At 38.4% G+C, this 15080-nt stretch overlaps 1 protein-coding gene across 1 annotated transcript in view; it reads right to left on the bottom strand.

Moving 5' to 3' along the window:
• Positions 1-15080, bottom strand: part of DOCK8 (dedicator of cytokinesis 8) — a 515743-nt gene that overhangs the window by 56198 nt on the left and 444465 nt on the right. Inside the window, exon 46 of the mRNA XM_053699981.1 lies at positions 9614-9757. Within this exon, the coding sequence (XP_053555956.1) occupies positions 9614-9757 (144 nt within the window). The remainder of the gene's footprint in view (positions 1-9613; positions 9758-15080) is intronic.

Here is a 15080-nt window from a genome sequence, read left to right as displayed (position 1 = left end):
AAACTTCATCTTTATTGTTGAAAACATAAAAGCACTCCAGGGGTCAACACAAGTACACAACACGAGTGTCCGCTAACATGTTTCGGCCCTCAGGCCGTAATCATAGCTAAAGGACTGTGCACCTGTGTTTCTTAAAAAGCAACAGGATCTCTTTGATTGGTTAAAAATAAAGAACGTGTTGTGTAAAGGTTAACCCTATGGGAACCAAACTTTAATTTACATACATATATATATGTGCATATATTGCCCATCTTAGAACTTAGTTAGATTAGTACTTAATAACTGACGTTATTACATGAATTTACTTTACTATTTGCGCTTATACAAAATGGAGATTCATTGTGAACTTAATAAACAATATTAAACATTAAATGTAACAATGCATTAAAGTTCATTATAAAATTCATAATTCTATAATACCATACGATATTTATCGACAGGGTAATCTCGCTAGTATACAATTTAAGCAATGCAAAAAGTATGTTTCTTAAACGTCAAATGTTATAAGCCTAGAATATTAGGAAAGTGAACTAAACTAAACTATACTAAACTAACATCATATACGGTACCTACGTGATGTAACATAGAAATGTAAGAAAGAGTTTATTCTCTAAAGCATACTATGTGAAATCTAAATTGCTGAAAACTTAAATTGTCAGCTAAAAAAGGGGGGGGAGGGAAGGAACATTAGAAAAAATATATATTGAAATATTAGACCATCATTAGAGATAAACCCTTTAAAGTGTACTCTACATAGTGCAATGCAGGGAACCAGGGGCGCCTAGAGAATATATATATAGTACTGTAGTTAAACTGAAGCATGGACACTTTGTAATGTTGCATAGTTATAGCAATAGACTATGTGTGCCTAGAGACTATACCAAATAACAAAAGTGTTATTTTGGCAAGAATAGAACAGACCACTGCACAAGAGGGAAGGGACATTACTCCCAAAAATTGATCAGGTCATATTCCGAATTTAAACCCTTGGGTACACGTGTTTGCAATTTAAAAATCCAGAACATTTCCCTCTTCTGCAGTAGCCTGTCTCTGTTACCCCCTCTAGGTGGACAGAACACTCTCTCAATAGCCTGCCACCTAAGTGTTTCCACACTTTTCTGGTGAAATTTCGCAAAATGTTGCACCAAAGGAGTGGATGCAACACCTGCTTGGATTGTGGACAAGTGATTTCGAATACGTACTTTCACCTCAGTGGTCGTGAGCCCAACGTATTGTAGATGGCACGTAGTGCAACTTAAAACATAAACTACATACGTGGAGGTGCACTTAAGGCAGGACTGTATGGAGTAAACCTCTCCAGTAACTTCTGATCTGAAACTATCAGATTGTAGTACATATTCACACACCCTACATTTATTCAGGCACTTAAAGATGCCTTTATGGGTCAGCCAGGAGCTCTGTCCCTGGTCAGTCTTGGGTAAAACAGAGGGAGACAATAGATTACCAAGAGTAGTTGTCTTCCTATAAGAGCAACGCAAACCTTGAGCAATGCAGTGCTCCAGTTTGTCATCAGCCGCCAAAAATGAAAAATGTTTCTTGATAATTTTACATATATCTGTATATTCCTGACTGTATTCAGTAACAAAAGTCACTCCCTTATGCTCTACTTTGGACCTATTATTAATGCCATCCTTGTTTAGAACCGCAGACCTTTCTAAAGGATCCACTTGGCTCCTGGCCTTCCTAATCACTTTGGTATTGTATCCTCTGTTTTTTAACCTTTTGGTCAAATCGTCACACTGCTCAGTGCACTTTTTAGGCAAAGAGCAGTTGCGTTTGACCCGAATAAACTGGCCTTTAGCCACAGCAAACGGTACGTGCCTAGGGTGACAGCTTCGTGCGTGCAAAAGGGTATTCCCTGCTATGGGCTTCCTATAGATTTCTGTCTCTACCTTTCCATCCCTTGTACCTATAATAGTAATGTCCAAAAAGTTTATCTCATTATCCTGGAGATCACACGTAAACTTAATTCCAATATTATTGGAATTCAAGTATGTGATAAAGGACATAAATTGTGACTCACTTCCACTCCACACGAGGAGTAGGTCATCTATATAGCGGCCATAAAAGTAAATATGCTCTCTGAAGGGGTTTCCATCCCCATAGACGTGGGACAGCTCCCACCAACCCATAAACAGGTTGGCGTAAGAAGGGGCAAACTTTGCCCCCATCGCTGTCCCACGTCTCTGTAGATAGAAACCACCCTCGAAAGAAAAATAATTATGCGTGAGTAAAAACTTAAGAACTCTAAGAATAAATTGTCTGAATTCAAAAGAAAAATCTGAAAAATACTCCAAAAAGAAATTGACCGCTATTAGACCCTCCTCGTGTGGAATGGAGGAATATAATGCCACTACATCAATAGTGGCCCACTTATAGCTAGGTTGCCAACTAAGTTGCTCCACTGTACATATGATGTCTTTAGTGTCTCGGATGTAGCTATGCAGCCCTTGCACCAAAGGCTGCAGCAGACTATCCACCCATTGCGAGACATGTTCCATTAGTGACCCTATTCCACTAACAATAGGACGCCCCCGAACTTCCTCGAGGGATTTATGGACCTTTGGCAGATGGTGGAAGATGGGCACTACCGGGTGATCTACCACCAGATACTCAAATGTTTTACGGTCATAGTGCCCACCCTCCAATCCATCATCCAATATATCCAGAAGTTCCCTTTTAAATCCAACTGTGGGGTCCCTGGGAAGCGGAATATAGTCTTCAATATTGTTCAACTGGCGTAGGGCTTCATTTACATAGTCCAATCTGTCCAGAACAACGACAGAGCCACCCTTATCAGCTGAACGTATGACTATGTCATGATTTTCTTGTAGCTCTTTAAGGGCGGCCCTCTCCTGACTGGGCAGATTGGGAGCTTGATACTTACTACTATTTTTAAGCCTAACTAGGTCACGCTCCACACGTTTGAAAAAGGTTTCCAGGGTGTTGCCTCTTGACTGAATGGGGTAAAACAAAGATTTATTTTGAAAACTACCAGATGCATTTGTACTCTCTTTATTAGTGTCAGTCAAAGCCTCCCTAGACAAATTTTCCATATTAATTACATCACAAGTTTCATTAAATGTCAGTTTGCTAGTATACTGACCTTGAGTGGGTACATTCAAATCAGAATCCACTCTATTACCTACAAGTTCATGTGTTTCAGTAAAAAAATGTTTCTGTAATGTCATATTGCGTATTAGTTTATTTACATCGAGGATAGTGTTAAAGATATTAAAGTGATTTGTAGGTGCAAAGTTAAGACCTCGGCTCAGAAGGGAAATTTGAGAATCTGTTAATGTAAATTTAGACAGATTTATAACATTGTTTATTTGTACTTCTGCTTTCCTCTCCGACCTCTCAACTGATAATGCCCCTGGTTCACCTGTCCTATCCCGGTGCGTTGGGGAGGAAGAGAAAAAACCTGTTCAATTTTCCTCTGATCATCTACCGATGCATGTGCCTGAGTTGCCACCATACTACTATTCTCTTCAGCATAATTAGAGGCAGAGTTATTAGACTCAGCACAGGTGCACAGTCCTTTAGCTATGATTACGGCCTGAGGGCCGAAACATGTTAGCGGACACTCGTGTTGTGTACTTGTGTTGACCCCTGGAGTGCTTTTATGTTTTCAACAATAAAGATGAAGTTTTATCAACATTGACCGTTGTCTGCACAATTCTTCTTTGGTTGTGCACTTTTAACTGGGTTGCAGCAGCGGTCAAAGGACTTTAAGCTCCAAGGTTCACGGAGGCATTTCCAAGCATTACAGATCGTTTCTCCAATTGGCTTACGGAAATCACATGATGCCAGAGGATCGGAACACACCCCCTCCCGCTTAGTGGGACGCTCTGCCGAAGACGCTACAGCCTCTGGATAAGTCAGCTCTAATGTCTAAGGGACGCTGAACATACACACCAGACGAGAGGTTAATCGGTGCACCCGTGTGGTGGTGAGTTGAGGCGGTAGTGCCTCCTGGGAACACGGTTTCCCCCTGATTTTTTACCTGATACCTGTGTGTGGCTTGATACATATAAATCTGCTGTTCACTAGAGCTGTGAATTACTTGCTGTCGTTTGCTGTCTATTACTAATGTGCAGAGCGTGTAAAGGGGGAATTTCTACTGGATCATTACTTTTGCTACCTATTGGTTTATGAACGTTGTATCCTCCGGAGTCAGAACTTTGTTTCAATATTTAAAGGCTTAAATATTCTACTTTGAACATTCTTTGGATGTTGCAGTTATTTTACTTTACTGTTTCTATTTTCAAGTGTTTTACCCAGTTGCACTTTACTGCTTTCATCCACTAATCTGAGCAGTCCTTTTTTCTCCATGGAGGTCACACATTTTTACTCTTTATTGCCCACTTCTGAAAGAGACTGTACCTCTAATGAAATTGAAAGAATTTTTTCAACTGACAAATCCAATTATTCTCTATCAGCCTTATTTGAGGAATTGGAGAAGCTTTTGATAAGAGAGCATAAGCTCCAATGGGACATATGGACACTTGAGACCTACCTTAAGTTAAAAATTATTCCACGTGGGTTGAGACTGAGTAAATTCCCCACCTTTGATGTAACTGATATTGTATTTATTAATGCCTGGAACGACATTCTATCTGACTGTTCAATACGTTTAATGATATCATATAAATCAAATCTCCTCAAAAATATCAGAGAGGAGATAGGAGAGTTACAAGCTGAGATGAATTTACGTCAGTTAGAAGCTAGTTTCGCCAAATTTGACACTATTCTTAAAACTGTGGTAGCCAAAGTAAAAGATTCGGTCCTTGAGATTAAACACACAAAATTTGTAAGGGACCAGAATGATTACAACAATAATTTAGTATATATTTGGAAACGTTCAGATAAGGCTACATTCAAAAGACAGGGTAGGGGAAGGTCTAGAAATAGACGGAACAACAGTAACAACAAAGGTAAAGGACAGACACCCACACATAATTTAGAGACTAAGAGGGTTACTTATTCTGACACTGATTTTGAATCAGGGGAAGAAACTGGTGCATCTAGTGGAGATGAGCTTCCTAGAAGCATTCTCAAAAAGGGCCAGTCAACTGTGACACATAATACTAATGTTCCGATCTCCTCAGAACATCACCATTTGCAGGTGGCCACTAATGGAATACACTATGCTGAGTCTAATAACTCTGCCTCTAATTATGCTGAAGAGAATAGTAGTATGGTGGCAACTCAGGCACATGCATCGGTAGATGATCAGAGGAAAATTGAACAGGTTTTTTCTCTTCCTCCCCAACGCACCGGGATAGGACAAGTGAACCAGGGGCATTATCAGTTGAGAGGTCGGAGAGGAAAGCAGAAGTACAAATAAACAATGTTATAAATCTGTCTAAATTTACATTAACAGATTCTCAAATTTCCCTTCTGAGCCGAGGTCTTAACTTTGCACCTACAAATCACTTTAATATCTTTAACACTATCCTCGATGTAAATAAACTAATACGCAATATGACATAACAGAAACATTTTTTTACTGAAACACATGAACTTGTAGGTAATAGAGTGGATTCTGATTTGAATGTACCCACTCAAGGTCAGTATACTAGCAAACTGACATTTAATGAAACTTGTGATGTAATTAATATGGAAAATTTGTCTAGGGAGGCTTTGACTGACACTAATAAAGAGAGTACAAATGCATCTGGTAGTTTTCAAAATAAATCTTTGTTTTACCCCATTCAGTCAAGAGGCAACACCCTGGAAACCTTTTTCAAACGTGTGGAGCGTGACCTAGTTAGGCTTAAAAATAGTACTAAGTATCAAGCTCCCAATCTGTCCAGTCAGGAGAGGGCCGCCCTTAAAGAGTTACAAGAAAATCATGACATAGTCATACGTTCAGCTGATAAGGGTGGCTCTGTCGTTGTTCTGGACAGATTGGACTATGTAAATGAAGCCCTACGCCAGTTGAACAATATTGAAGACTATATTCCGCTTCCCAGGGACCCCACAGTTGGATTTAAAAGGGAACTTCTGGATATATTGGATGATGGATTGGAGGGTGGGCACTATGACCGTAAAACATTTGAGTATCTGGTGGTAGATCACCCGGTAGTGCCCATCTTCCACCATCTGCCAAAGGTCCATAAATCCCTCGAGGAAGTTTGGGGGCGTCCTATTGTTAGTGGAATAGGGTCACTAATGGAACATGTCTCGCAATGGGTGGATAGTCTGCTGCAGCCTTTGGTGCAAGGGATGCATAGCTACATCCGAGACACTAAAGACATCATATGTACAGTGGAGCAACTTAGTTGGCAACCTAGCTATAAGTGGGCCACTATTGATGTAGTGGCATTATATTCCTCCATTCCACACGAGGAGGGTCTAATAGCGGTCAATTTCTTTTTGGAGTATTTTTCAGATTTTTCTTTTGAATTCAGACAATTTATTCTTAGAGTTCTTAAGTTTTTACTCACGCATAATTATTTTTCTTTCGAGGGTGGTTTCTATCTACAGAGACGTGGGACAGCGATGGGGGCAAAGTTTGCCCCTTCTTACGCCAACCTGTTTATGGGTTGGTGGGAGCTGTCCCACGTCTATGGGGATGGAAACCCCTTCAGAGAGCATATTTACTTTTATGGCCGCTATATAGATGACCTACTCCTCGTGTGGAGTGGAAGTGAGTCACAATTTATGTCCTTTATCACATACTTGAATTCCAATAATATTGGAATTAAGTTTACGTGTGATCTCCAGGAAAATGAGATAAACTTTTTGGACATTACTATTATAGGTACAAGGGATGGAAAGGTAGAGACAGAAATCTATAGGAAGCCCATAGCAGGGAATACCCTTTTGCACGCACGAAGCTGTCACCCTAGGCACGTACCGTTTGCTGTGGCTAAAGGCCAGTTTATTCGGGTCAAACGCAACTGCTCTTTGCCTAAAAAGTGCACTGAGCAGTGTGACGATTTGACCAAAAGGTTAAAAAACAGAGGATACAATACCAAAGTGATTAGGAAGGCCAGGAGCCAAGTGGATCCTTTAGAAAGGTCTGCGGTTCTAAACAAGGATGGCATTAATAATAGGTCCAAAGTAGAGCATAAGGGAGTGACTTTTGTTACTGAATACAGTCAGGAATATACAGATATATGTAAAATTATCAAGAAACATTTTTCATTTTTGGCGGCTGATGACAAACTGGAGCACTGCATTGCTCAAGGTTTGCGTTGCTCTTATAGGAAGACAACTACTCTTGGTAATCTATTGTCTCCCTCTGTTTTACCCAAGACTGACCAGGGACAGAGCTCCTGGCTGACCCATAAAGGCATCTTTAAGTGCCTGAATAAATGTAGGGTGTGTGAATATGTACTACAATCTGATAGTTTCAGATCAGAAGTTACTGGAGAGGTTTACTCCATACAGTCCTGCCTTAAGTGCACCTCCACGTATGTAGTTTATGTTTTAAGTTGCACTACGTGCCATCTACAATACGTTGGGCTCACGACCACTGAGGTGAAAGTACGTATTCGAAATCACTTGTCCACAATCCAAGCAGGTGTTGCATCCACTCCTTTGGTGCAACATTTTGCGAAATTTCACCAGAAAAGTGTGGAAACACTTAGGTGGCAGGCTATTGAGAGAGTGTTCTGTCCACCTAGAGGGGGCAACAGAGACAGGCTACTGCAGAAGAGGGAAATGTTCTGGATTTTTAAATTGCAAACACGTGTACCCAACGGTTTAAATTCGGAATATGACCTGATCAATTTTTGGGAGTAATGTCCCTTCCCTCTTGTGCAGTGGTCTGTTCTATTCTTGCCAAAATAACACTTTTGTTATTTGGTATAGTCTCTAGGCACACATAGTCTATTGCTATAACTATGCAACATTACAAAGTGTCCATGTTTCAGTTTAACTACAATACTATATATATATTCTCTAGGCGCCCCTGGTTCCCTGCATTGCACTATGTAGAGTGCACTCTGAAGGGTTTGTCTCTAATGATGGTCTAATATTTCAATATATATTTTTTCTAATGTTCCTTCCCTCCCCCCCCCTTTTTTAGCTGACAATTTAAGTTTTCAGCAATTTAGATTTCACATAGTATGATTTAGAAAATAAACTCTTTCTTACATTTCTATGTTACACCATGTAGGTACCGTATATGATGTTAGTTTAGTATAGTTTTATTTTAGTTTAGTTTAGTTCACTTTCCTAATATTCTAGGCTTATAACATTTGACGTTTAAGAAACATACTTTTTGCATTGCTTAAATTGTATACAAGTGAGATTACCTTGTCGATAAATATCGTATGGTATTATAGAATTATGAATTTTATAATGAACTTTAATGCATTGTTACATTTAATGTTTAATATTGTTTATTAAGTTCACAATGAATCTCCATTTTGTATAAGCGCAAATAGTAAAGTAAATTCATGTAATAACGTCAGTTATTAAGTACTAATCTAACTAATTTCTAAGATGGGCAATATATGCACATATATATATGTATGTAAATTAAAGTTTGGTTCCCATAGGGTTAACCTTTACACAACACGTTTTTTATTTTTAACCAATCAAAGAGATCCTGTTGCTTTTTAAGAAACACAGGTGCACAGTCCTTTAGCTATGATTACGGCCTGAGGGCCGAAACATGTTAGCGGACACTCGTGTTGTGTACTTGTGTTGACCCCTGGAGTGCTTTTATGTTTTCAACAATAAAGATGAAGTTTTATCAACATTGACCGTTGTCTGCACAATTCTTCTTTGGTTGTATATATATATATATATATATATATATATATATATATATATATATAAATAAAATATAGAGAAAATAACTCATTGTGTAGTTCATTAACAAATCTAGACAGGCCAGAAGGCTTGTTTTCCCACAGAAAACATATGAATTAAATTGTTTCCTAAGCAGCAAAGGATTATGGGTAATATATGCAAATTAGGTTCACAATGACACACCTTTTTACTTCAAGACTGCGTTTCAGCAGATTACCTTTTCGCCAAAGCATTGCTGTTCACACAGCTTATAAGCTTAGCTAGGGTTAGTGCAGTGATTCATAACCATCCCAGGACAGACTGTTTTGTGGATTTTGCCACTCAGCTGGGAGAAGGTTTGAATCACTGCTGGGTGAAGTTGATTTGGGGGCAAAATACAACAACTTTTTAAATTAGGGGGAGGTAAAAGGTGATTTTAATATCCTCCACTACGTACAAAATATAGAGAAAATAACTCATTGTGTAGTTCATTAACAAATCTAGACAGGCCAGAAGGCTTGTTTTTCCCACAGAAAACCTCGGAATTACATTGTTTCCAATGCAGCAAAGGATTTTGGTTAAGATATGCAAATTAGGTTCACGACACACCTTTTTACTTCAAGTCTGCTTTTCAGCAGATTCCCTTTACGCCAAAGCATCGCTGTTCACACAGCTTATAAGCTTAATTTAAAATGTTGTGTATATATATATTATTTATATATATACACTGTATATATATATATATATATATATATACACATACACACATATATACACACATATATAAACAGTATCTATATCTATAGGGAAAGACACTTGCTCTATTGTGTTTATGAAATACCTGATTCACTGTTGCTCCCACAGAACCCTGAAGCACCATCTGAAGCATTTTCACATCAGGTGGCTCCTGGTTGGTCGCTACTGCTAATTCCATAGTTTGTTTCTGCAAGTCTTCAATTGCAACTTCGATGGGAGACAGTATGAACTAAAATAAATAAAAAAAATAAAAACTTCAGCATAGATCATAAAAACTGCTGTACACAAATACAAACAGATGTGTGATTTAAAGAAATCTGCTGTAAAAGCATCAACATTGTTTGGAAAAATTGTATGTTCATGATTTTTTAATTCTTATTTTTATTTCTTATAATAAAACAATGGCTCTAGGCCAATGTTTCTAAACCGTGCTCCTCAAGAACCCCCAACAGACCAGGTTTTCATTATAGCTGAATATTCAAGAGGGTAGGGAAGGAGCAGAGGGTGTCTTAGCCACTTTATTATTATCAGGTATTTGTAGAGCGCCAACAGATTCTGCAGCGCTGTAAACATAGTCGGTGTACAGGATAGCTTTTGTAGGGGTCAAGTGGGTAGAGGGCCCTGCCGAGAGTTTCACTGTTGTAGTCGGCTCTTATGAAGCGATCTGTAAACAGCTGGGCCCATAGGCTTACAATCTAAGGGGTTCAAGGGGAAAGCAATGGCGTTAGGAAAGGTTAGTGTTGGTTGTATGCATCCCTGAATAGTAAAGTTTTTAGGGAGTGCTTGAAGCTGTTAAAACTAGGGGAGAGTCTTATGGAGCGAGGCAGGGAATTCCACAAGATGGGGGCCAGTCTGGAGAAGTCCTGTGAGGAAGTAACAAGAGAGGAGGAGAGGAGGAGATCCTGAGCTGATCGAAGGGGACGGGAGGGAGAGTATCTAGAGAGACAAGTTCTGAGATGTAGGGGGCAGCAGTGCAGTTGAGAGCTTTATATGTCAGGGTGAGGATTTTATGTTTAATCCTAGAGGCAAGAGGAAGCCAGTGAAGGGATTGGCAGAGAGGTGCAGCAGATGAAGAGCGACGAGTAAGGAAGACGAGCCTGGCAGAGGCATTCATTATATATTAATATTATATAATATATTTCCTAATAAGCTCCCCACAGGCTTAAAGTACAAAATTACAAAAGTTTAGAAAATGAAAAGGGCGCTTTACAGCTGACAAATCAGATGAATCTTACAATAATCTCAAATCAATCCCAAATAATTTTTAAATTGATCTCAAATAGATCCCAAATAAATCTCTAGAGGTGAAAATGGTTTTATACATCTTTATAAAAGTCAAATATATTTTTTTTAAAAACATCAGCACTGTATCAACACTACTATCAACACAATGCAATAGTAACAATGTGACTATATCAGTTTTCATCAATGTGTTCAAATGCTGAAAAAATTGTATATTCAGAAAAAAATGCAATATATTAAAATCATTTATAAGTCTTTTTAGACAATACGATGTAAATTCACCTTTATAGGTCTTTTTTTAGACAATACGATAATCTTTGCCAAAAACCTAGATGCTTAGTCCCAAATTGTCACTATGTGACTGTCCCAATACCTTCTCAAAACAGCTTTGCTAAATGTAAAAACAGAGCATCTTGGCTAGTAGCTGGGATATACAGACCGGTTTAGAGTTTCCTCACCAGCAGCAGGATCACAGTCCCTCCTTAGAAGGAAAAGGAGTATGCCGCCTCTCACAGTGCTTCCACGCTGTTCGGTTCAAATTCACCTGCATGTGTGATTGATGATGCAGTCAGTCAGCTGACCTTTTGCTGTCCTCTGATTGGTCCAAGAACGGTCTTTTAGTTTAAGGCTTTTCTTTAGTAACGTATGTCTCAAAGCTGAAAAAATGACTTCGGTATTGTCATAAGTGGCACCCCACAGCAATTTGTCGCGTTTCGCACGTTTATGGGGCTTTATCAAGATCTTGAGTCAGAAGTGAAAACGCTGTGAGTTGGGGAGTGGAAGCACTGTGAGAGGCTGTATACTATTAAGGTGAATTTACATCGTATTGTCTAAAAAGCCCTTTTTTTAAATAAGGTGGTACACGTTGAACTTCCTAAATAAGGTGGTTATTTTAAAAGTGTTGCTAGCAAATTTAAAGGGAGACGTCCCTGATTTTAATATATTGCATTTTTTCTGAATATACAATTGTTTCAGCATTTAAACACATTGATGAAAACTGATATAGTCACATTGTTACTATTGCATTGTTGCTAACATATTGCTGTTGATACAGATCAATTTGAGATCAATTTAAAAATGATTTGGGATTGATTTGAGATTATTGTAAGATTCATCTGATTTGTCAGCTGTAAAGCGCCCTTTTCATTTTCTAAACTATTTTCATTATAGCTGAACCAATGCTGATGGGTGAGAGCAGGTTAGTAACTATTGTTACTGATCAGCTGATTACTTCACCTGTGCACTGGTTCAGCTATAATGAAAACCTGGCCTGTTGGGGGTACTTGAGGACCACAGTTGAGAAATACTGATCTAGGCAATAATTTAATGTTTTATCTGATATTACTACAGTACAGATGTATTTAAGTTTTTTTAATACAATATTTTGTCTTGTGATTGACATTTATTAAATACATTTAGTAATGTATGTAATGTATACCTGCATCTATAATATACGTTCTATAATCTGTTTCTCTTTTTACCCTAATAAAAAGAAAATTAAAAAAACTAAACAAAACATGGCTTTGTCCATTTTGAGAATATATTAAATAAAAAAAAAATATTAAGTTAAAGAGATAAAATGAATGTATTGTTATTAAAGCAGATCACTTCTAATATAAAATAAGTGCAGACACAAAAGTAAATATTAGGCCAAGTATAAGCTCTGATACAGTCATTTTATTTAAATATGAACATTCTGCCGTAGGATTAGAAACAGTGACCCACAACACAAGAGTCAGATGCTGTATCTACTAACTATTATAAAAATCTTAACAGTCTTTTGAAGGATTTGAGCCTGTGACCCTAAACACAAGAGTCATCCAATGTTTCTACTAAATTATCCTAATGATAAACAATTTTTGTAACAGGTTTTTATGTCATATTGACATCAGACAAATAGACACTTGGTCATTGTTAGACACATGGTAAATATGTGCACAAACAAATGATTGTATTGATTGTGTTTAAACCAAGCACAGAGAATATGTAATCCACCATTTATGTCTTCTAATTAGCTTATTTTAAAATCAAAGATTTCTATTAGCAATAAAAAAGTACCCAAGGCTTTTAAGAGTCATATACACCAATTAGACTATTTTATTAATATTGCACAGTTAATAAGTCTGTCTGTGTTTGACCAGTTCCCTGAAATGATAAAAAAAAGCCAGAACTTGATTAGTAAAGCAAAGTTGAATTTTCTGGCTCAAACTCACTTTGGCCACTAAACACAGTAGAATAGCATGACTAATAAATGCATAATAGAGATACAATGTAAAATCACTTTTGGCTAGATTTAGAGTTTTGTCGGTAACGACCCGCGTATCTAACGCTGGCTTTTTCCCCCCCGCTCCTTTTAAATACCGCTGGTATTTAGCGTTCACAGAAGGGCTGCGTTAGGCTCCAAAAAGGGAGCGTAGAGCATAATTTACCACCACTGCAACTCTCAATACCAGCGGTGCTTACGGACGCGACCAGCTTAAAAAACGTGCTCGTGCACGATTCCCCCATAGGAAACAATGGGGCATTTTGAGCTGAAAAAAAAACCTAACACCTGCAAAAAAGCAGCGTTCAGCTCCTAACGCAGCCCCATTGTTTCCTATGGGGAAACACTTCCTAAGTCTGCACCTAACACCCTAACATGTACCCTGAGTCTAAACACCCCTAACCTTACACTTATTAACCCCTAATCTGCCGCCCCACTATCGCTGACCCCTGCATATTTTTTTTAACCCCTAATCTGCCGCTCCGTACACCGCCGCAACCTACGTTATCCCTATGAACCCCTAATCTGCTGCCCCTAAAACCGCCGACCCCTATATTATATTTATTAACCCCTAATCTTCCGCCCCCAACGTCGCCTCCACCTACCTACACTTATTAACCCGTAATCTGCCGACCGGACCTCACCGCTACTATAATAAAGTTATTAACCCCTAATCCGCCTCACTCCCGCCTCAATTACCCTATAATAAATAGTATTAACCCCTAATCTGCCCTCCCTAACATCGCCGACACCTAACTTCAAGTATTAACCCCTAATCTGCCGACTGGACCTCACCGCTACTCTAATAAATTTATTAACCCCTAAAGCTAAGTCTAACCCTAACACTAACACCCCCCTAAGTTAAATATAATTTAAATCTAACGAAATAAATTAACTCTTATTAAATAAATTATTCCTATTTAAAGCTAAATACTTACCTGTAAAATAAACCCTAATATAGCTACAATATAAATTATAATTATATTGTAGCTATTTTAGGATTTATTTTTATTTTATAGGCAACTTTCAATTTATTTTAACTAGGTACAATAGCTATTAAATAGTTATTAACTATTTAATAGCTACCTAGCTAAAATAAAAAGAAATTTACCTGTAAAATAAAAACTAACCCAAGTTACAATTACACCTAACACTACACTATACTTTAATAAATTATTCCTATTTAAAACTAAATACTTAACTGTAAAATAAACCCTAAGATAGCTACAATATAAATAATAATTAAAAAAATAAGTGGCCCCCCAAAATAAAAAAATGCCCTACTCTATTCTAAATTAAAAAAGTTCAAAGCTCTTTTACCTTACCAGCCCTTAAAAGGGCCTTTTGTGGGGCATGCCCCAAAGAAAACTGCTCTTTTGCCTGTAAAAGAAAAATACAACCCCCCAACATTAAAACCCACCACCCACATACCCCTAATCTAACCCAAACCCCCCTTAAATAAACCTAACACTACCCCCTTGAAGATCATCCTACCTTGAGTTGTCTTCAGCCAGCCGACCCACCGATGGAACCGAAGAGGAGATCCGGAACGGCAGAAGTGATCCTCCAAGGGGCGCTGAAGAAGTCTTCCATCCGATGAAGTGATCCTCCAGGCGGCACTGAAGAAGTCTTCCATCCGGGCGATGTCATCTTCCAAGCGGCGCTGAAGATGTCTTCCATCCGGGTGATGTGATCTTCCAAGCGAGGTCTTCAATCTTCTTCTTCAGGATCCATCTTCATTCCGCCGACACGGAACATCCTTCTTCCCCGACGGACTACCGACGAATGAAGGCTCCTTTAAGGGACGTCATCCAAGATGGCGTCCCTCGAATTCCGATTGGCTGATAAGATTCTATCAGCCAATCGGAATTAAGGTAGGAAAATTCTGATTGGCTGATGGAATCAGCCAATCAGATTTAAGTTCAAGTTCAATCTGATTGGCTGATTGGATCATATCATATGTATGTATCTCTATGTTGAAGCCCTTTGCCTGCATTTTTTATTGAGGTTTTAAAGTTACAAAATACAACTGACATTTGGGGCGAGA

Source organism: Bombina bombina, chromosome 2, assembly GCF_027579735.1.
Source record: "Bombina bombina isolate aBomBom1 chromosome 2, aBomBom1.pri, whole genome shotgun sequence".
Classification (NCBI taxonomy): domain Eukaryota; kingdom Metazoa; phylum Chordata; class Amphibia; order Anura; family Bombinatoridae; genus Bombina; species Bombina bombina.
Note: the sequence above shows the minus strand (reverse complement) of the source record. Positions and strands in the feature narration are given on the sequence as shown.